We start from the raw sequence: 21,712 nt of genomic DNA on the forward strand, positions 1-21,712 counted from the left end.
CCATTGATCCCTTTCATTGGTCTTCAATTACTTTCGCGACGCGACGCGTTCTCGCATTAGGCTCCATTGGACTGCAAGAAAAATTCGATCCCTGTTCCAGGTGCCCGACCTCATCTGAGCTGAGGTATTTCCACGCTCCATTCCCATACTCAACCAAGCACAGCAGACCGCGAAAACAAAGATTGCAGCGACTAGATCTTCCACGATCCACCGCCAAAATATAATAGTCGCATCCAAGAATTTTCGGATTGACCCCGTTGTGTATCTTTTTACATTATTACTGCTGAGAACTGGCAGGTCACATTGCGACGTTCGTCGTCTTTTCCGCCCGAGATCCGACCGCGTCGGCCTTTAGCCAATTCATTTTTCCCAGCTGTGGTTTCTATACAATGGAAGGAGATCGCAAAATATTTGATAACAAATTCGGGAATAATAACACTTTCGTTCAGGGCAATGCAACTATTAATCGCCCCGGAGAAAGCTCGCAGCGGCAAGGAAAGAACGACATTCTAAAGCGTCTCTATACATCCCTATATAAAGATCGAAAAGACAGAAATCCCCCACGAGTACCCGGTACGTGTGACTGGTTTGTGACCCATGAGGACTTTCAGACTTGGAATGAGAGTCACTCGTCAGCCATGCTCTGGGTGTCTGCGGATCCAGGATGCGGAAAGTCAGTTCTAGTAAAACACTTGGTCGACTCTGTTATACAAACTACAGAGTCTAGAACAGTGTGCTACTTCTTCTTCAAGGATGACTTTCCGGACCAGAAGAATATAATTAGCGCTCTCAGCTGTATGCTTCGCCAGATATTCGTTCAGAAACCCTCTTTGCTGTCCGATGACATCCTGAGAAAGTTTCATTCAGGAGGAGAAACATTCGCTACTTCATTCAGCGAGCTTTGGAAACTTCTGATGCAAGTAGCAGAGAATAAGAACGCAGGCGAAATCGTCTGTCTTCTCGATGCAATTGACGAATGCGAGGATCAGAGTGGCCAGGGAAGATGCGAACTTCTCAAGGCATTGTGTACGCTATACGGAACCGAAGCTAGAAAGCTTTCAAATATAAAATTCCTCCTCACCAGCCGGCCATATGTTGGAATTCATCGCGGCCTTCAGCCGATACAGCTGCCAGAACTACCAGTGATCCGCTTGAGTGGAGAAAGCGAAGAGGAAATAAAGAAAATTTCCCTGGAGATCAAGATTTATATCAACGCCAGGGTCAAAGATGTAGGAGAACGTCTGCGTCTTTCTCAAGCTGAATGTGATCTCCTATTACAGAAGCTTATGCACGTTCCCAACAGAACCTACTTATGGGTATATCTAGTCCTCGATTTCATTGAGAACAGCATCAATGTCAACATGATGTTAATTGAGGCTATAAATATACCTACAACAGTCGACGAAGCATATGAGAGAATACTTTCCAAGAGCTTTGATACTGAACAAGCTAGAAAGGCATTGCATATCATTGTTGCAGCAGCACGACCCTTAACTCTTAAGGAGATGAACTTCGCACTAGCCTTAGATAATGGCCACCAGCGATCCTATGATGCCCTCGGTCTAGCACCTGATGACCGTTTTCGTGAAACTCTACGAAATATTTGTGGCCTCTGTGTCGTGGTTGTTGACTCAAAGGTCTATCTGCTCCACCAGACAGTAAAAGAGTTCCTTGTTAAAGCGGATGATATGCAAACCATCGGAAGCGATTGTGGGGATCTCGGATGGAAATTGTCACTATCCTTACTGGAATCTCACCGTATTCTCGCCGAACTCTGCGTCTGGCACCTCCTTGCGGGATTGACGATTATATCTGGCTCATCAACCCAACTGAACTGGCATGAAGCTTTTCTCGACTACTCTGCAAAACATTGGGCATCACATTTCCATCAGACGCCCATTGAAATGCAGTCCATAATGACTGAATCAATACTGAAGATTTGTGACGTTACTTCAATTTGTTGCCACACATGGTTCAGCAGCTATTGGACTACTACAAATACAGAGTTTCCAATGGGATTCACAACTCTTATGATGGCGTCCTATTTCGGGTTGAATTTAGCAGTTAGCAGCTTGCTTACGATACCTGATACCGAACTGGATATTCAAGATGGCACATACAAGCGGACCGCTTTGTCTTGGGCTACAAGAAATGGCTTCTATAAAGTTTCTAAGCTTCTGCTCAAAGGCATCCGGAAAAAGCGAGTCACTCTTAAATGGCTGCTTAAAAAAGGGAGCGAAAGTCAACCTGAAGGACAAATATGGCCGAGCCCCATTGACATATGCTATTTGGAATGAGGATGTCCCCCTTATCCGGCTACTAATTAAAGCAGGGGCGCAGGCAAACCTGAGAGATGAACTCGATGGAACGCCATTATCATATGCCTTTTGCAACGGAAACGTTCAAATAATTGATCTCCTTGCCAAGGGGAAGCGTGTAGTCGATATTGAGAACGATATCAACCGGCTATTGCTTTCTGCGGCAGAAAAAGGGCATGAGGAAGTAATGTCTCTACTACTCAAGACGAATAGAGCAAATATTGAGGCCCGAGATGTACATGGCCAGAAACCTCTTATAATTGCTGCTAATGGCCACCAATGGGCAATAGTGAGACTATTGATCGAGGCTGGAGCAGACATAGAGGCTCGAGACAAATACGGCCAGACACCTTTACTCTTTGCCTCTCGGAATGGCCATGAAGCAATAGTGACATTACTGCTTGAGGCAGGAGCAGATGTAAATGCTCATGGAAACAACTGCCTAACAGCTTTAATCTATGCTTCTTTGAATGGCAATAAAGCAATAGTGAAATTGCTGCTCAATGCAGGAGCAGATATAGGGTTTTGTAATGAATTTGGCCAGAGTGCTTTAATGATAGCCTCTCTAGGACATCGTAAAGGAATAGCGAAATTGCTACGTGAGGTAGCAGCGAGCCGATCATAACGGGATAATGGCTAGTTAGTCTGACTTGGGGTTTCTTTGGACGGTCATTCTGAGGTAGTGAGATTGCTATTGGTAGCGTGGTTGGACACATTAAACACAGAGAATAGTTATAGAATCAATAAATGCTGCAAACGGATGCGGATGTGGAGATTGCGAACAACACTGCTGGTGGTGGAAGGGGGAGGCTACGATGGAACGCACTCTTGGTTTTGAGCTATGCTTCTTTCAAGGTATCTGGGGAATATTGAGCATGCTATAGGAGACAATAGCTAATCCTGATCTTGGTCAGGGCTGAGAGAAAGAGTGGGGTTTTAAAAAGAATCGGGTATACCTCTCGTGTAGACAAACCAACGCTTCCAACCTGTGTATTTCTCATAATATAAGGTCGCAGAGTGAAATTACTTGAGAATGATGATAGGAAATACAAGCAGGTTAAAGATTTTAGTTGATGTATCGGAATGCCTGTCCGTTTTTGATGGCGGTGAAATAGTTAAGCTAAGACTAGACTTAAGTGTGAATTGAGTGAATGGTGGACAAAAAGTCCTAAATTGAGCATTGGAGTGGTCAAGGTAACACCAGGTCCAACATTGTGTACCTAGCTATTTTCCAACTTATGTCGAGCTGCAGCAAATTAATGAGCAGCTGTGAACAGGGCATATCACTAGAGTCACCAAAATATAGGTATGTACAATGAACCAAGGAAACGTTATCCATCACCCCGGTCATGTTGTCCAGCATTCGAGCTGTAGCTGGAACTACTACTGCTGCTGCTACTGCTGCTACTGCTGCTACTGCTGCTACTGCTGCTACTGCTGCTACTGCTGCTACTGCTGCTACTGCTGCTACTGCTGCTACTGCTGCTACTGCTGCTACTGCTGCTTTTCAGAGGTATTAATGCATCATGGCAAAGTCATCATGTCTCCCTTACATATAATAGCAGGGGAAGATAAGGCCTATACATGCAAAATGTTCTCTCAACAACCGACGTTTTTGTTTCGCCATCGCTGATAATGAATTTACTAACTTGTCAATAGTTTTCATCACCAATTAGGCCAAATGTTCGTATCAACTGGTATTAAACAGCTACATCTTCGGCGCCACCTCAGTGTTGGGTCCATCAACCTTTGCAATCGTCTGCGTACTCTTCTTATAGCCCTCTTCGTTTTGAAGATGGTTTACATAATCTGCTACGCGTGGAAACTCCTTCTTCCATGATCCACCTTCCCATTGCCCCATATTGTCAAGAGCGTCTTTGGCTGAGAAGAGAGGGAAGCTGAGGATGATGTCAGCAGGAGTGAGGTGGTCACAGCAGATGTAGCGTCCGCCAGAAGTGCTCAGTTGTTGATCCAGGAACTTGATGTGTCTGTAGATATTTGGGAAGATGTAGCTTGAGATGATTCTGTTGGCGACGGCGGTGGTGATGGGGCGAATTAGAAAGGGAACGGGCGGTTGCTTGAGTCCTGCACAAGTCAGGTGTCAGTATGATGATAGAAACCTGTTCAACTTTATCTTTATCAAGTGGTACGCACTACTAATCACCAAGCTGAGGACCAGATATGGCATCAGGCTGCCCTCGCTGTAGTGCAGGAAATACTGATTCCTCAGCCACGCCTCTGTCTCACCCCCAATCTTGCCCTCCATGCCCTCTTTCCATTTCTGCGGCACGAGGCGACGGCCTTCAGGAAAGTGCTCGCACAGATAATTCGCCATGTAACCGCTTTCGGCCAAGACAATGGGCTCTGCGCTTCCACCAGGAGGCGTGATGACCACGACGGGGGATTTCCCGAGTGGATGCACCTTTTCTAGCTCTGGGGGTGCAAACATGGTCTGTTTGTTGCGGTGGTACAGCTTGATGTCAAAGTTGATCTTGAGTTCTTCCAAGAGCCATACTATGCTTTGAGAGCGGGATTGGTTGAGCCTGGGAGAGGTTAGCTGTGAGCTTTATATGATGCCTTGACTGGTGGGTTGAGAACAAGTTCTCTATGCTCTAATTGATGCAACGTACCAATGGAGCGTGACCTTGGGCTCCTGTTCGTTGGTAGCCATGATGAAGTTGTATCCGATTAGTTGACAACGAAAAGGCCAATTATGATTGTAGAGAAAGAATTTGTGAATTTCTGTGTTTCGACTGAGCAGTACACTGAAGCGATCTATGACGGCGCTTTATACAAAGCCCAGTCCTCACCAACGTCATACCGAGTCTAGCTAGCAGAAATCAATCACCACTTTTGCTCGGCGCAAACTTCCTAAAAACGCCACTAAAAAAATGGAACCCACCGAGTGAGATGCAGAAATTCGTCCATTTCGACCGAGCAGCTCAATAGACTCGGGAGCAGGCTTTGACAGGGATGAGAAGAGATGCTGGTTTTCCCTTTTCGGCAAGGGCAGATTTTATGCCTCGGGTCGGGAATTTCGCGGGTGTAGAGCATGGGCTGCGGTGAGAAGAGATGCCGAGATCTGAGTTATCTCACTATTCACATAGACATGTATCAGCAATGTTGGACATGGACTTTTACAGATGTGTCATTTTCTAGCTGAATACAGGCGGATCATACTGTATTTCCAGATGCTCAGAGGATCTATTGTCTCTTCTATGCACATGTGGTGAATCTGCGCTACTCATCTTCCAGGCTTCTCATTGGCTGCACACCTCGGTCAATCATACCCCGCCACAAAAATGTCCACCACTCATCTCAAACCTTGCAGTTCTCATCGCTCAAAGGCTTTTACGGCATCTCTTACTCACCTCCCACCGTGAGCCATTGAGCTCTGCGCCATGCACGCATCTCGCAGCATCTGCTCAAGATGCGCCTCTCAGCTTCACTCACTGCAAACTCGGCGACTCGGTGGCACGGCGCTGTTTGCCTCTTTGAGTGATGCCGCAGGTCTCCCTAACGCTGCATCAAACTCATCATCAGGGAGACCAGCAACTCACGATAAACATGAAGAAGCATTTGGAAACAAACAACGCAGTTACAATCATGGCACATCGAAACGAAATCCCAGGAGAGTCTTTAATGGAGGTTCTGGCTTTGCAAAGAAAGGACCCCTCAGAGCGTCAGAAGATTCTGCCATTGCTCTCTTCAAAGACGTAGTCAATCCAGAGACAAAAACAGCAACACGGCAATCCTCTCTCCTTGGTGAATTGGAAATTGCGGCAAAGATCAAAGAACTGTCTAATAGAAAGATTGATGTTCTTGAAAAGCTCGAGATCTTCAAGAAAACCATTTCGCCACACTTGAAGGGATACTACGGACAAATGCCCAAACAATTACTCCTCTCCGCAACTCAATTCTTGGAAAAGACTTGCGACGAAGTTGCCGAGCGCGGCGATACCGGCCACAGCATCGAGCTCTCCAAGCTTTACAGCAGCATAGGAAAGACGGATCTCGATATTAGGAATCAGCTTGTGCTCAACCTCTGCTATGCCATCCTCTTTCAGAAGCAAGACTCGGCAGACCGTGCAAAGCTGATGAATGAACTCATCGGCCTATGGAAACACATTTCACAGCTTCGACGCAGGAGTCAAGAGCATGAGTCACTCAAATTCTCCTTTCCTCAGGTCCAAGATGTCCGACGAGACATTGCCGATGGCAAAGCAACCAAGACGCACCTCCATCCCACGACAAGGTCATTGGCCGCTTTATTCCTCCAATTCACCCCGGACCAGGCCCGCGACATCATCCCAGGCCTCTTGGCGACTGTTGCTGTTCTCTCAGATCCACGATTTATCAGGTCAGGAACATACCCAGCCATGGCCCCTCTCTTGAATCTACTGGCCGTAGCACTTGGGAACAAAGAAGGTGTGCCTGAGTCATACGTATCCGGAGTATTCAGCGATCGTATCCGATTCCCCCAGGCCAAGCTCTCTGAGATTCAATCCTACGTTGTCCAGCAATGGCCCCAAGCGATTGAGATGCTGCAGAAAGAAGACGCACCGTGGCGCTCACACTCGTCGCCCATCTTCAATGCTCTCCACATACAGCTCCGGCAGGCATACGACGCCCGCGACAGCGGCACCGTGTACTCCATCTGGCAAGACTTCAAGAGCCGCCTGGAACGGAAACCGGGGCTTGCAAAGCAGCTGCGCAACAATGCTGAATTCCTTGACTATTGGATATTCGTCTGGTGCGCGTTCCGCCGCCCTAGGGAGTTGCAGGAGACATTTAGTTTGATGCAGCGACTGCAGATATTCCCTACCATCAAGACCTATACGGGAATGATGCACGGCTGGAAGATATGCAAGGACACAGACAAAATCGAGGCTCTTTGGGCAAAGCTAGCAGGCTCTGGTATGACGCTTGATACCATCATCTGGACAGAGCGCATCTCCAGTCTCATCGAGGCTGGAAAGCCGCAAGCTGGAATCGAGGCACTTGCAGAAATGCTCGCTCTGTGGAAGACAGCAGTTCAGAATAATGCTCAGCATACAGCCGCACAGCCCACTATTGAAGCCGTCAACGCAGCTTTCAAGGGCCTTATACAAGTCGACCGCAAAGCCGCCTTTGACGTGCTCAAGTGGGCGGGCCGCGAGCAAATCGAGCCCAACGTCCGAACCTACAACATCATCATCCGCCAGAGCTTCCGCGATGGCTCCCCCCGACGAAGTGCAGAATCTGCTCAAGGTCATGTCCGAGAACAACATCGAGCCGGACCCCGCCACATTCACCATCATCCTCGAGGAAGTCATTGGCGGAATGGGCCTCGCCCCAGCCGCCGACCAAGTCGAAGCCGTCCACCTCGTCTTCCAGGACATTGCCAAGGCCGGCCTGCGCCCCAACCAGGAAACGTACGGCAAGATGCTCTACGCCGTGTCGTCGCTCGCCAACGGCACCGACGAGGCCATCGACGCCGTGCTCCAGCACATGCGCCAGGACGACTTCAAAGTGACTCCTCACATGGTCACCATCCTCATCGAGCGCGCTCTCAACCGCGACCCACCCAACATGAAGGACATTGACACGCTCCTCCTCGAGCACGGCTTCTCCCACGTCGGCGTCGGCGACCAGACCCTCTGGGAGCGCGTCATGAGCGCAAACGCCATCACCGGCAACACGGACCGCGCCATGGCCGTCTTTGAGGACCTGCAAAAGGCGAGACGGCCGGTAACGTCGCTGCCGTGCTTGACGGATCTGCTGTGGGCGCTGCTGGCGAGCGAGAAACGCGATGAGGCAAGGCGGGTGGTGGACGTGGTGCTGGAGTACAAGACAAAGGATCGGGACTGGGAGGGAGAGTCCAAGGACAATAGGTACTGGAAGCATCATTTCTGGTTTTTGGCCGAGGAGAGGGGGTTGCTTGAGGGGAAGGAGGTGCCGGATGTGCTGAGGGCGAGTTTGCGTGGATGAGGTTTATAGACGAGATATTCTCATCATAGAAATGTACAACAACAGCGATATTCACAGACATGACGTATCCTTTTTTGCTTCTTCATATTTCATCCTACTGAAGCTCCGAAATCACGTCGTATCCATTTGATCCCCAGTCTCCAGCAACGCCGCCACCTTCTCCAGCCCTTCCACCTCCCCTTTATTCAACCCTCTCCCCTCCCCTTGCCACTCCCCATCTCGCACTTCTCCTCTCGGACCAAGCTCCAATCCCACCACCGTCTCGAGATACTTTCGCGACGAAGATTCAATGTACTCTGCGCGTTCTCTCCTCCATGACGTTGGCGTCACCGGCTCTTTTCCTGTCTCGGAGGAAGCAGCAGCAGTACTATCATCTCCCGGTACAGTCAATTCCGGCAACAATTTTCTCAGCGACCCCGACAGCGCCCGCAGCGACTGCAGCTGCGAAAGCGTAAATTCGGTCGTCGTCGTAATGGGCTGCTCGCCGCCGCTCTCTTCAAGCCCGCCTCTATCGCGCAAGAAGGAAAACGGCTTCGTTGTTGCCGCCGCCGCACCGTCCTGATCCATTGCATTTTGTTGATCCTCTTCAGTCTTGGTCGCATCCGTGTCCACGCCGAGAAGCGATCTTAGACGTCGCAGAAGGGCTTCGTTGTGCGCTTTTTCCGATTCCAGCACGGCGTTTAATTTCTGGCTTGCTTGTAATCTTCTCCGTAGCGCGGTGATGGATTCAGTAGTCGGCTTATCGTTTGCATCACCATCATCCTCCTCCGCCGCAGGAAACTCCAACCCGGCATAATGTGACAGTCGCATGTACGGCTGGTCCTGCGGCCGGACAGTCAAGATGTTCTGCATGACGTATAACTCGAAAATGTCAAAGTTCTTGTCGATAGATGCGTTGAGGAGGGTTTCGAGCTGGTGGGTGCCATTTTCAATCTCGAGCTTGGCGGCCTCTTCGGGGGAGAGCTTTGGGTTCTGCTCTGATGATGCTTGTTTTGGTTTCTTGGCGAAGCCAAGTTTGTGGGGCGGGATGGAGAGGAGGAGGCGTTCGACGGAATCGAGGGCGCGGTCGGCGAGGACGTTGACGGTGTTGATGATGTCGTCGAGGAGGGACTGGCGATTGTGAGCATGGTTTGGTATGTTTATATTGGGAGAAGCATACCACTGGGGGATAGCTAAAGTGTTCTGTGAGGAGCTCGTAGTCGGAGCTGGTGGCCGCCATGGCGGGCGAGGCTGAGCGTGACCTTATTCCAGGCGGGATGCGCAGATGCAGGTGGTGTTTGGACAAGGCTGCGACGCGACGAAGAAGCGCGTAGTGAATTGAGTTTTGTTGATGGCAATTAGACAATGGGCGATGCCTGATTAATCTGGTATATAAAAAATAAACAAAGTAATAGAGAAATATGCTTTCAGATTCTGCAGTGTATATCGTAAATCAGTCTTCATTAGTCCAGAGTCAAGATACAAGCTCATCGTCGTCCCAAGTGGAGCCCCGAATCCCTCGCAGCCAGCTCCAGCCTCACTCCCATTTCCAGGTACGTACCCCTGTGGCTGCTGCGGTCGTATTCCCCACTCCTGCTGTCATCCGCTTGTCGCTCTTCGTTATCAATCCGTTTCCGCCCAGGCGGTCTCGCCGATCATCCCCAATTGGAACCAACCTCTTCTTATAAATCTCTGTGTATTAATTCTCCTGCTGCAGAAGAGCGATATTCATTGTTTATTCTCACCTGCATTCTTTACTTCCATTTTTGTCCTCTGTTACAAAGAATCAGAGCAAATACAGAGACACACTCATAGCTCCAGACAACGCACATCTCCGCCCACCATGTCCAAATACGCCGAAATGGCCAAGGGCAAGCTGTCCGAGGGCCGCGAAAAGGCCTCCGGGCTCAAAGGCAGAGCCAAAGGCAAAGTCGTACGTCGTCCTCTCTCCAATTCGCATCTCTCGCTCTGTCTCTATCTATCTATCTCTCTGTCTTCAACACTTGACTACATCTAAAATCTAACTTCCCTCCCCAGACAAGACACATCCCCGGCCGAGGCCACAAAGAAGAAGAAGAGGTCGCCTCCCACGTCGCCCGTCCTCTCAGCTCCCTCCGCGATCCAAACTCCTTTGCTCCTCCGCCCAGACGCACAGGCTCAGGCCTGGCTCCCCCCTCCACCTCCTTCCACAGCCAAACGATCCGTCGTAAAGGTACCCGGCACATATCAACCCGCTTACGAGGAAGAGGAGGAAGAGCACCAGATACCTACCGGACCATACAGAGCGGATACAACGGGTCTCTCAACTTCTAATCTGCCGGCCCCTCCAGTGAGGAGAGACCACCCGAGCAACCAGAGTCCTCCTCCATACGAGTCTGTCGTCTCCTCCGCCGGCACCAGAGCTCCTCCGCCGAGTCTTCCCCCAAGACTGCCTCCACGATCTGGCTCCGGAACGCCGGGTCGCACAGAGAGTCCATTGTCAGCTCTCGGAGCCAACCCCAACGACCTCAACCAGGGCGCCATCAACAGGCTGGGAGCTGCCGGAATATCCGTCCCGGCCTTTGGCATTGGCAAAGCATCTCCCAGCTACGATGATGACGATGCGCCGCCTCCCCCAAAGCCTCCTCGACCCGTTGTTGCTCCGCCACCGCAGTCGCATCTTAATGAGCTGCAAAACCGCTTCGCCAGACTAGGCACGTCCAACACGGGCTCCTCTACGGGATCGCCAACTCCTCCCAGTGAGACCACTACTCCTCCTGTCATCAGGGCGGCGGCACCATTCCCAGCACCAGCGCCGTTAGGGTCACCGGGTCTAGCAGGAAAGAAGAAGCCGCCGCCACCTCCGCCAAAGAAGAAGCCTACGCTATCTGCTGCTGCAGTAACTCCTCCGGCCAACGATGAGCCGCCCCCCATCCCCTTATCGACCCGTCCATCTTACCAGTAGCCGGGGAATCATATTCCCAAAACTTTTTGTAAAAGCAATGGTCAGCTGCACGTATTCATATTTGAGGCACGTCATTTTGTTACATTTTGCATATTGTAGTCTCGTTCTTGTCTGGCGTTGGGAGGACCAAGCATTGGCTTCAGCATACAAGTTTTAATAGAAAAGTATTGGTGAAATCATGTTTAGATCAGCAAATTGAATTTCTGGTCCTTTTGAATTGTTTCCGCTCATTTCTCCAGCTATAAGGCTTTTTTAGTTAAGGGGATATATGCCATGGCGCCGAGTTAAACGCAAAAATGTGACTCGTAACTTTGTTTCCTCCACTCGTCATCTCTCTCCCAACCCGCTTTGTTCCTATCTCTTGTGTAGAAAAAGCAAATTTAAACCTTCATCTCGGTGACACCGTGCTTCCAGACGATGACGTAGGGGGTAACACCGTCCTCACGGTAGTTGAGGAGGACAACCCTGATGATATCCATTAGTACAAGATCATCGAATGAAATTCTGGCTGGCCAGCTGCGTAGTCGTGACTTACATTCCGTCGGGGTTCATGGACTCGCCAGTGTAGAACTCAAAGTCCTTGAAGTTGGGCAGCAGCTTCTCCTTGACGTAGGTCTGGGCACCCTTCTCGAAAGCGGTGATGGTCTCGGCGGGAGCACCCTTCTCCTGGAGGCCGGCCTTGACAGCCTTCATGTAGCCTGTTTACAGCAATCCTATTAGCACCTGATGCAGCTACAACCATGGCGCACAGATGAGAGAAATCTGCTTGCAACAGCGTCACTTACCCTTAAGGTAGGTCAGGTAGCCCTTCTTGTCGAAGCTGGTGGACTGAAGACGGAAAGAGTGGACGATGTTGTTGACCTTGACCTCGGCATCCTCAACACCCTCGTCGGCCTCCTCGGCGGAAGCGTTGGCACCGGTGTCTATAGGCAATCATGTTAGATATCCGTTTATAAACAATCTTCTTTTCTCTTCTTTTCATCTGTGTTGCCGCAACATCGGATCGATTCGCTATTCTACGCGGTCCAACGGCAACAGAGAAGCGAGCAAGAAGCTGCCCGCTGGATGGGGATTCTGTACGCACCGACGGTGACGGCGCCCTCAGTGATCATGGCGCAGTCGGCCTCGTAGACGATGCCATCGACCTCCTTGAGATCGTACGAGTCGGAGATGATCTCGTCGTCGGTGATGAGGTCCTATTCGAAGTTGCGGGGTCAGAGCCGTTGTTCCTCGCGGGGCACAAAAAGATTGAGAATTAAAAGGGAAAAACAAACCTTGTAGATAAGCATGATTGCGACTGTGATTCCACACGGGGAGAAATAAAAAGAAAGATTGTTGGTATGAGAAAGCGAGACAAAAGAGGAAGAGGAAAAAAAAGAAAAAAAAGAAAAAAAGAAGCGAGATGGAGGGGAAGAGGCAACTTTGGCGATAGAGTAAAAATCAGAGTGGGCGGGCAAAAAAATGTGGGCAATTGATTGGCTGCGGCTGCTTTGGTGGGGCACGAGGGGAGGATTTTTGGCTTGCCTAAACAAGGGCGGTTTGCCCCGCATTGGCGGAAAGAAAAAAATTGTTTGCCAGAGCTTTTTAGCTAGAAGATGGTTGGTGTTATTATAGATGGAGTTGGCCTATTGTATGTCTTGATCTGCTTCATTTTATTGTAGCCAAGACATTCATTTTATTGTAGCCAAGACAAGCAAGGCTGTTTGGTCATCTGAACCTCTAGATCAGCAGCGGATGGTATACATAGAAGAGACTTTGAAATTGTGGAAAAAAGCATATCGCGAGGAAATTTGACTTTTCGATAACACAAAATTAGACTTATCAAGTCTTGCCATTTATCTTGATTAACTAAGTCTCAGGTACCTACAATTCCTCAGGTACCTACAAATCAGTCCGTACATCTAGCAAAAGAACACCAGCATCTTGCTGCAAATATCTGCCCGGCCACCATCATCCTCGAGTCCAGTCTCGCAAATCATTGGCAGCTGCACCATATATCCCGTACAAACTTTATCTCACATGTCCACGTCCCTTCTCCCTTCACCGTATCCTCTCTCCATATTTCTTCACTTGTTTATGTCTTCACTTGTTTATGGCGAAGATAATGTCTCTTAGCGCACCCACTTGAGCTCGAAGCTCTTCTTGGACGGTGGGCTCCGAAACTGCCCCAATCGTTACATTTATGTCGTGAAAAATGGTATGGATATGGTCAGTGTACCACAATGTGGCAGAGGACGGCTCATTTCTCTCAACCCATCGGAAGACGGTAAGATCCTCTTTTGCTTGCTCAAGCCAAGTCAGGACCGTGCCATTCTGTGTCTTGCCTGCCCACAATCCCAACATGCCTTTTGCCTCTGCAGTGATAACTTTGACGCTCTTCTCTGTCAGGATGCACATAATGTCATCATGGAGTCTGCCAACCCAATCTTCATACTTTAGTCGATTAAACAGAGGCTGAAGGTACTCCATAACTTCTGCACGGGTCACTTGTAGATAAGTCCCTTGTTGCGTTGGAGGTTCATGTCTAGGCATGGACAGTGCCATTGGTACTTCGTGTCTTCTCTCTCGGGATGCTGTAGCTTGACCAGCAAGAGCTGATGTGTTCTGATGCTCAAAGGGCGGTGTATATTGATTCATAGCTGGCGGTCTTGCTCCAAGAGGTCCGGATTGAATCGCAGCACCTAATCCAGTTTGCTGTATAGCGTGAGGTGTGGTTTGATGTTCGGAGGCTGGTTCAGTCTCACACTCAGGAGACGACTCTATTTTGATCGGAGTTGGATCTTCTTTCATCTCGACGTCTGTAGAGTCACTGTCTTTCGGCACCAGCCTTGTGCCACCAGAATGACCGGGAGAAGTGGTGAATTCGAATTGATCAATCAGGCGAGTGGGTGGGCGTTGTACCGAGGTATTCAAGACCCAAGGCTGGTCCAGTGCCAAGATCTTCTGACGATCGCCTTTGTGGAAGTAGCAGATAGCGGACGCAGCTTTGCTGTAGCAGTCAAACTCTCTGAGAAAGCCCATGATGTTACGCTCGTGCCCCTTCTTGGCATCCGGCAGGAGTTCTTTTATTGCTATGACCACCATCAGAAGCGGGGCTGCAGGGCAATGAATCACCTTGGTCTCTCGAGTTAATCGACGGACATCTTTCATCATTGTGTTAAAGATTCGTAGTCCAACCCATCTTTTCCAGCTGGTGGCTTCATACACGTTGGTATCTTTGCACATTGTTATGCAAACGTCAACGCACTTTGGGTATCTGCTGCCATCTACCCCGACAAGTGAGCACACGGCATCCATCAGAGATGAATAAAAAACATTCAATTGGTCGGTTTTAGCTGGCGAAGGCTTCATAATGAGTAGTTTGTGGCGTTGGCTTCGTAAACTTTGGATCCTGCCTGCGACGTTGGGTCTCTCTAAAGGAATCACAACGGGGAATGGATTGTCTGCCGAGCAATGGCGAACGCTTTTCGCGAGATCTCGAGGCATGTTGACGATTGAAGACAATCAATTCTTCCAATGCGAATAATGGCCGTGAGGAGGTCGTCAGGGCAGTTTGTGAGTGCTTTGGCTTCTCCCGGAGAGGAGTACAAGTGTGCAAAGAAAAAATGGGAGCAACCTGAAATTCTGGTGGATGCGAAAAGAAAAATTTTCAAAACAAACGAAATAAATAGGAACAACACGTGAGAGCAGGCAGCTGCTTATTGAATATTGTGGCAGCTGCGAAGCTGTTCTGCCAGTGCCAGATGGCAAGTGCGTGCTCCATATCGATATCACAATCAAGCAGCCACTCTACAGTGTGTCGCAAACAAAGAATGGGCCATAAACAAGGTCGATCAAATCATTCCCATTTGAAGAAGAATCGGTCAGTAGATTGCAGGAGATATCAAGTTATGGCTGTGCAAAGAAAAGTTCGCCATCCGCCTCCATCATGATGGGCGCCTGGGGACCAAAGTGACCTTGATACAACAACTGGGATGAATATACCCTTCTGCGATTCCTACTACTACTGGTAGCTTTGGAAAATAAAATAAGAAACCAGCTATGAAAATATTACTATCTACACTATGTTATTTGTTCAAATGATCTTTATTTTCATCTTTATTCGTTTCATGTTGAGTCATTGGCTGATAAGTCATATGTCGAGCACATGTAAGTGACAATATAGCGTGTAGTAAAAGTTACATCCAATCGCTCGCAATAACAGAGCTCGGTCGCGTACCGAATACATCGTTTCTGATCAGAGGTTTCTGCACCAATTCCAGAGTAACGCATATACTGCAAAACAGGCACAAAACACTCCATTCGCCCAATTCACCGTGCACATTGCCAGATCCACGCACAATCAAGTCACGCTCGAGAGATTCCTCCAGCTTGACTCGTGTTTTGTGGTCTGATCGTGGATCGACCCGGAAGCCGAGAATGACAGCCCAGCGCTGGCGCCAGGGGCACGTCCAGCTTCGGCTAGGCGACATCTCCGAGAGCCCGACCACCGCGATAAGGCTTTGTATGCACCCGCCGCCACATCGCTAACAGAAGCTACAATCTGGTGACTGCGCCGGCATTTCACGTCTTCCACCGCCTTTGGAAACTTTATTCGCCCAGAATGATTCCTCTTCCCGTCTTCCTTATAAAGACGTCACCCTTTACTCTCCTTTTTATTCCATTTTGCGCGCCATCTGACAAGGATTAGCAGCTCTTCTACTTCTTGTTCTTCCTTTTACTCTCTTAATTCGCCCCGTCTTAGTCCTTGCTTTTGCTTCTCTTCTCTTTCCGATTGACTGCTCTTTGCGATCAACTGCCATCCCACTTTTCAGGTACCGACGCTTGTATCGCCACCGAACCCCTGTACGCATTCTGAACGCGACATCCGACCAACGCCGAGTTTAATTAGCCTCTTAATACCGAACTCTCCGCGACCTCTAGTCTACATCAACACTCTTTTTTTTACTTATCCTCGTTCTACCCAACAGCGCTTCATCTGCTCGCTTTGCATGGTCAACAGCACTGCCCACATCATGGACAACCTCTCCGCCGAGGCTCCCATCATGGCTAACCACAGCCTCTACGATACGTCGCTTCCGCCGCTGCCGGCCTACTCGCTGCAGCCAAAGCCTGATCTGTTCCCATGGATCTCCGACCTGTGGCTGTCGCTGCTGCTCCCCGTGGCCGTCTACTGGGCGACGTCGCTCTTCTTCCACGCCATCGACATGCTCGACCTCTTCCCCCAGTTCCGCCTGCACACGCCGGAAGAAATCACCTCGCGCAACCACGCGACACGCTACGAGGTCTTCCGCGATGTCATCGTCCAGCAGATCATCCAGGTGACGACGGGCTATGCTCTGGCCGTCACCGAGCCCCAGGAGATGATTGGCAAGGCCGACTACGACATCGCCGTCTGGGCCACTCGCCTCCGCCTCGCCCAGCGTGCGCTGCCCGGTCTGCTCGGCCTTGTTGGGCTCAATGCCACCGCCATCTCCAAGAGCATGTCTGCTTCATACCCGCTCCTTGCTGGTGCTCTGGCTGGAGGCTACTATCCCTCTGAAACCGCCTCCAGCGCGCCGTCCTTTACTGCGTGGGAACTTGCTGTTGCAAAGGCCATCTACCACGTGCTCATTCCAGCTCTTCAATACTTTGTTGCCATCTTCATTCTCGACACCTGGCAGTACTTCCTCCACCGATTGATGCATGTCAACCGCTGGCTGTACAGTAAGCGGCACCTACTAATCTATTCAACCAGCTCATCTTGAATAAGCTGCTAACAATTCTCTCTCTATAGCCACCTTCCACTCCCGACACCACCGTCTCTATGTCCCCTACGCTTACGGCGCTCTGTACAACCACCCCTTTGAGGGTTTCCTTCTCGACACCCTCGGTGCGGGCATTGGCTTCAAGGTGACTGGCATGTCTCTGATCCAGGGCACTTGCTTCTTCGCTTTCTCGACTGTCAAGACCATTGATGACCACTGCGGCTACGCCTTCCCTTGGGACCCTCTCCAGCTCATCACCAGCAACAACGCCGCCTACCACGACATTCACCACCAGACCTGGGGAATCAAGGCCAACTTCTCCCAGCCCTTCTTCACTTTCTGGGACCAGCTCCTGGGAACCAAGTACAGTGGCAAGCGAAGCAACCGACCAAGCGCCAAGAAGCAGACCGAAAAAGCCCAATAAACAGGCCATTGCATTTGGCTATCTTCGAGAATACGTGCATCCACACTTTATACAAGCGCAAAAGCACTTTTTTTAATACTTTATCCATTCCATATCAATGAGGGAGCATACGACGCAATGTTTTTTTGAATGACAGCAGCAACCCGGCCAAACAAATTAATACTCTAATTTCTTTTCTTCTTTTCTTTTAATTGAGCTCCTTGAGCGCAAAAACTTCTTTGTTCTGTATATATTTACACTACTTTCTTTTTTCCGGCAAATTTATCATTATATGGGCTGAGCAGGTACTGTGACGGAGGAGTTGTCAATATTTATATGTCTGGGGGAGCATGATCATTATGGAGACATGTCGGGTGTAGCCTCGACCACCTTTTGCATGTATAATAATTTAGAATGATTGGAGGGCGTTGCTGATGCGATGGGTGGGGGATGGGATGAGGCTTTTTACTATTGATAATGTATGAATATGATTTTTGGGAATACATGAGCTGCTTTTCCAATTTCTAATACCTGATGAGAACACTTTGGGTTGCCATTTGGTTTGGGCGTGTTTGTATTTGCTCACTCGAAACGCTTCAACATGTTTTCACATACTCTTTTGCATGATTTCTTCATCTTCGATGAACTGGCTGTTTGGCCTTTGGCCATCGAAATCTCACGTTTTCTACACCGCACTACCCTGAATTGTTCAATTAAACTTGCTATTCAACTGGCATTCACATGAATTGAATCCTTTTCCACGCTTTTCCGTCTCGTCTGGTAAATTTGTGACAAAGTCAAGGCAGCTAGCTGACTGTCCTTGTATCTGTTTGTAGCCCTACCCTGAATTAAAGGAACAGATATCACAATTCTCAGCCACCGAGGCCTTTCCAATGCTGTATATTATTTGTTAAGAGTCATCTACCCTGTAAATAATAATAATCTGATGCAGAGAACAGAACAAGACCGCAAATTTACCTCTGCATCGTAAATGATAGGTATGTTCTTTACGTCATAGTCCGAAATAGTAAATCATGAACATTGACTTGACCGTAGATTTACTTTACAACACCAAACAGGAAAAGAAGCTTCAGAGCTGTGAGATTTTAAGATACTGTCCCATCTTTTCTTCTATAAACAGAACAATCGGCGTACAAACACTTCTAGCATCCCCCAACTCAAGATCTTATCTCATCCCACCACTTCACGACGCTAGATGGAATCACGCCCTGTCTAACCAAAACAGCATATGCAAAATCTGCATCCGTGGTTAGTCCATAAAACCTGTCTGTCTGACAAATATAGCCTAATCATTCGGCTGTTCATTGTCGAACACGTTATACTACCTTACACCATCGTCTAAACCGGCGTGGTACAAAGCTGTCATACCCCATATGTCTCTGGAGTGAGCAATTAGGCCAATCGACGCAGTTCCCAAACGTCACAAGATCAGATATCTCCAGGAATTCCGTGTGTTCAGGGCTCACAAGCTCACAAGCGCGCCCTATTGTGCGAGTTTTTGCCCGTCGCACAAGCCTGCAATGGAGGTGGTATCTGACCTCGGCTTCGCCAAAGCTCTGTGCCATAGCTTCTGTGTCTTGTTCGCATGTGTCTTTCTGATTCAATTCGAAACGGCCGCTTCATGGGACACACCCGCCACGGCGCCAGCCTTCGTTCCGAGCCTGCTGGCGCCGGAGGAGCTTAACGGATAAAGGAGGAGCCTCACCATTCGCCCGGATCAGCTAACAGAAATTGTTAAGGCGGGTTGTGTATTCCAAATATCTGTCAACCGTCTTTGGTTAGCAGTCACATGAGAAGCTATCAAATGCCTTGACAGAACTCTAATAAGACTTTAAAGAGCGCCAGCCCGCAAATATCGACGCCATGCGCGGTCGTTGCGCCCGCACAGCTCGCGCTACGTGAAGAGCAGCATGGATATCCGTTCGTCTGTCATCCAGGAAAATACCGATGAAATTTGACATGCCCAGGCTCGGAAGAGATACCGCCTTCGGGAACAGAGCCACAACGTTAATTCTTAAAACAAAACTCGAACTGATAGAGACGGTTTTAACCCTTGTGCGCGGAGGCGAAGAAGGGGGAGGGGTGGTTGCTGCTAGGCTGTTTCACCAGCTTCACCCGCAATAATCCCCCCCCCCGATGCTTCAGAGACGATCTGGTGGCGGGCATCCGGTTGCCGGCAATTGAACGAACTGATGTACGGAGGCGGGTTAATTAGGAAAGCCCTATTGAGAATTGGAGAAGTTTGCGAGAGCCGGGGTAACTGTCTGACCGTCACGATATCTGATGCCGCAATGTTGAGCTGTTGTCGATCACTGGTGGTTATTTGGAATGCTGCAAAGGGGCACATGGTACTATTTTGTAGCCGAGAAATTGCAACAGCACTCCGAAGTGAGAGTTACTACACTCTCAGCTAACTTGTCTTATGGAGCATTTGAGAGTTGACGGGTGTATGAATGGAATAGTCTCGAGATTGGGGAGAGGCATGGGGACAAAGACCCGAGGCTTTTATATCGTACAACGCCTAATCTATAGCATCTCTACGTATGTAGATGGCGATTGGTATCAGTAAACTTTGAAAGCTGGGCACAAATAATGGTGGCCAGCCTGGACAGTCAATTCGGCCGATGTTTGCACAAACTAGTAGCTTTAAGCGCCGGCACAGAGCTCAAGTCGATGATCTGCGTTATCGAAACAGCTAACAGAGATTACTGTGCAATGACCCGTCTGGCTGCATAGATGGCTGAATTTGAAGCACAGCCTTGAACTAGGCTAGGTGCCGCCAAACACTGTTGATGCATCTGCAATCATACGGCCAACCAGTGGGAGGCTTGAATCCTTCTTTGACAGCTGACTCGGATATGAGAGAATACCGAAAGCTGGCTTCCGTAGCACGCGATTGGTCGCCTGTCGTCATGATTTCTATGAAAAATATTATTACTAGTAGTACTAGTCTGCAGGGTATAAGATTAGCTGCATCGCGGGTCCATAGAGACAACGGAGAATAGCAACAGTAGTGTCTCGACTCTGGACTTTTTGCTTAATGTCTCGGTGGGCCAATTCATATCGTACGACAACAGCTGGCAAGGAAGGGACTTTCATTTCGTTGCTGAGCCGAGGGGTCTCGATGATTTGGCTTGTGACTTGAATCCGCGCCTTCTGGACAGATGAGCCAATGGTGGCTTCAAATGTATCCCTTTCTGGTAGGCTTGATATAGCGCTATACTTGTAGAAACATTTGACAAGTGATATGGAGACGTTCGATTAGCATTGCTACAGTCCATCCATTCGGCACCTATGCATGGAAACAACAATACTGTAAATTCTTTATTCGGTCACCAATGCGGGCGTGGCAGGATGGCTTCCCGTCGATTTGCCGGAAGAGGCAAAGAACGAGGCGTGTGCTTTGGCTCGGCCCCCAGTTTTAATTGCTTGTCCTCGGAATGCGGGCGGCTCGAGTCGGGCGCCACCTCGTTGGAGATCTAGAGCTCTGGTGTCAGTAACCGCAGTGCTGTATGGAGGTGACACATCGAGTCTGTGCTGACGGTTATACTGTGCCATGTAGGACAGAGCACAAGAATCCTGCGGGACAAAGCAACAAGGCACGGATCACTTGTATCACGTATGCCGCATTCGGTGCTGGTTCTCTGTGCGCCGTAGCACCGTCGAGATCGCGGGATGCATGCACTGCGCCAGCGATACGTGGATGGCCGAGAGCCAGTGGATCTTCAGTGAAGAATTGTTGGTTCTCCAGGTCGTGAAGGCTGCAGTAACACTGCAATTTCGCGGTTCTGGTTGACAGCCAAGGTCGTGCAGCCTTTCTTTGTGAGAACTGATATTCCTCCATGCAGCTAATCAACTCCACGTGGAGGTTCGCAGCGCGGTTCCTGATGTTTGCGGGTCAAGTCAGAACAGGGGTATCGGACTGCATCCAGCATACAGCATAGGCTGAGACCGACGACTCACCTGTCTGTCGTCTCTTGTATGCATAACAGGCTGAGACAAGAGGCCGCCCCTGGTGGCTGCGGCCAGGCTGGATTTCCCCTACAAGCCGCGCATGGCTAGTTCCACAGTCGCATTCCACAGCACGAGGAGGAGCCCTAGCCGGCGCCACGTTAAACCTATAGCGTTATTGGGACTCTTTGAGGATTGAGGATGGACGCCGTGAGAGCCTAAGCCCTGTATCATCTCGTGGATTATCTCGTGTATCGTGTATCGTGTATCGAGAATCGAGTATCGTGATGCGTACAAGGCAATCGATAGTGCATCTGGCCAAAACAGCAGGCGGTGTCGCTAATTGCCCTTTGGCGGCCTCGGGGCGAGAGGAAGGAAC

The 21,712-nt window shown here is 49.4% G+C and overlaps 10 protein-coding genes across 10 annotated transcripts; 5 read left to right on the forward strand and 5 right to left on the reverse strand.

The window, feature by feature from the left end:
- The first annotated feature begins 153 nt into the window (after positions 1 to 153).
- TrAtP1_009679 (uncharacterized protein) lies at positions 154 to 3,266 on the forward strand. The gene has a single exon (XM_014091246.2). The coding sequence runs from the start codon at positions 390 to 392 to the stop codon at positions 2,295 to 2,297; it is 1,908 nt and encodes a 635-aa protein (XP_013946721.2). The 5' UTR covers positions 154 to 389; the 3' UTR covers positions 2,298 to 3,266.
- Positions 3,267 to 3,707: 441 nt separating this feature from the next.
- On the reverse strand, positions 3,708 to 5,395 carry TrAtP1_009680 (uncharacterized protein). Its single transcript, XM_014091245.2, has 3 exons — positions 4,949 to 5,395; positions 4,473 to 4,861; positions 3,708 to 4,403 (listed from the first exon to the last, which is right to left on the reverse strand). Exons 1-3 carry the CDS (start codon positions 4,987 to 4,989, stop codon positions 4,027 to 4,029), a joined length of 807 nt encoding a protein of 268 aa, XP_013946720.2. The 5' UTR covers positions 4,990 to 5,395; the 3' UTR covers positions 3,708 to 4,026.
- Positions 5,396 to 5,719: 324 nt separating this feature from the next.
- TrAtP1_009681 (uncharacterized protein) lies at positions 5,720 to 7,903 on the forward strand (the record flags this gene model as incomplete). Its single annotated transcript, XM_066114379.1, has 1 exon — positions 5,720 to 7,903. One exon carries the CDS (start codon positions 5,720 to 5,722, stop codon positions 7,901 to 7,903), a length of 2,184 nt encoding a protein of 727 aa, XP_065970475.1.
- Positions 7,904 to 7,970: 67 nt separating this feature from the next.
- TrAtP1_009682 (uncharacterized protein) lies at positions 7,971 to 8,288 on the forward strand (the record flags this gene model as incomplete). Its single annotated transcript, XM_066114380.1, has 1 exon — positions 7,971 to 8,288. One exon carries the CDS (start codon positions 7,971 to 7,973, stop codon positions 8,286 to 8,288), a length of 318 nt encoding a protein of 105 aa, XP_065970476.1.
- A 111-nt stretch (positions 8,289 to 8,399) lies between these two features.
- On the reverse strand, positions 8,400 to 9,720 carry TrAtP1_009683 (uncharacterized protein; the record flags this gene model as incomplete). Its single annotated transcript, XM_014091243.2, has 2 exons — positions 9,448 to 9,720; positions 8,400 to 9,398 (listed from the first exon to the last, which is right to left on the reverse strand). Exons 1-2 carry the CDS (start codon positions 9,505 to 9,507, stop codon positions 8,400 to 8,402), a joined length of 1,059 nt encoding a protein of 352 aa, XP_013946718.1. The 5' UTR covers positions 9,508 to 9,720.
- On the forward strand, positions 9,689 to 11,211 carry TrAtP1_009684 (uncharacterized protein; the record flags this gene model as incomplete). Its single annotated transcript, XM_066114381.1, has 3 exons — positions 9,689 to 9,715; positions 9,771 to 9,820; positions 10,305 to 11,211. The coding sequence occupies 3 exons, from the start codon at positions 9,689 to 9,691 to the stop codon at positions 11,209 to 11,211; spliced, it is 984 nt and encodes a 327-aa protein (XP_065970477.1).
- A 204-nt stretch (positions 11,212 to 11,415) lies between these two features.
- TrAtP1_009685 (uncharacterized protein) lies at positions 11,416 to 12,580 on the reverse strand. The gene is made up of 5 exons (XM_014091241.2): positions 12,486 to 12,580; positions 12,296 to 12,407; positions 11,997 to 12,134; positions 11,747 to 11,909; positions 11,416 to 11,676 (listed from the first exon to the last, which is right to left on the reverse strand). Exons 1-5 carry the CDS (start codon positions 12,498 to 12,500, stop codon positions 11,592 to 11,594), a joined length of 513 nt encoding a protein of 170 aa, XP_013946716.1. The 5' UTR covers positions 12,501 to 12,580; the 3' UTR covers positions 11,416 to 11,591.
- A 713-nt stretch (positions 12,581 to 13,293) lies between these two features.
- On the reverse strand, positions 13,294 to 14,697 carry TrAtP1_009686 (uncharacterized protein; the record flags this gene model as incomplete). The annotated part of the gene is made up of 1 exon (XM_066114382.1): positions 13,294 to 14,697. The coding sequence occupies one exon, from the start codon at positions 14,695 to 14,697 to the stop codon at positions 13,294 to 13,296; it is 1,404 nt and encodes a 467-aa protein (XP_065970478.1).
- Positions 14,698 to 15,769: 1,072 nt separating this feature from the next.
- TrAtP1_009687 (uncharacterized protein) lies at positions 15,770 to 18,215 on the forward strand. Its single transcript, XM_014091239.2, has 2 exons — positions 15,770 to 16,917; positions 16,988 to 18,215. Exons 1-2 carry the CDS (start codon positions 16,203 to 16,205, stop codon positions 17,380 to 17,382), a joined length of 1,110 nt encoding a protein of 369 aa, XP_013946714.2. The 5' UTR covers positions 15,770 to 16,202; the 3' UTR covers positions 17,383 to 18,215.
- A 2,491-nt stretch (positions 18,216 to 20,706) lies between these two features.
- TrAtP1_009688 (uncharacterized protein) lies at positions 20,707 to 21,438 on the reverse strand (the record flags this gene model as incomplete). The annotated part of the gene is made up of 5 exons (XM_066114383.1): positions 20,707 to 20,861; positions 20,925 to 20,961; positions 21,068 to 21,266; positions 21,346 to 21,375; positions 21,428 to 21,438. 5 exons carry the CDS (start codon positions 21,436 to 21,438, stop codon positions 20,707 to 20,709), a joined length of 432 nt encoding a protein of 143 aa, XP_065970479.1.
- Positions 21,439 to 21,712: the final 274 nt, after the last annotated feature.

This window comes from Trichoderma atroviride, chromosome 5, assembly GCF_020647795.1.
Source record: "Trichoderma atroviride chromosome 5, complete sequence".
Lineage (NCBI taxonomy): Eukaryota > Fungi > Ascomycota > Sordariomycetes > Hypocreales > Hypocreaceae > Trichoderma > Trichoderma atroviride.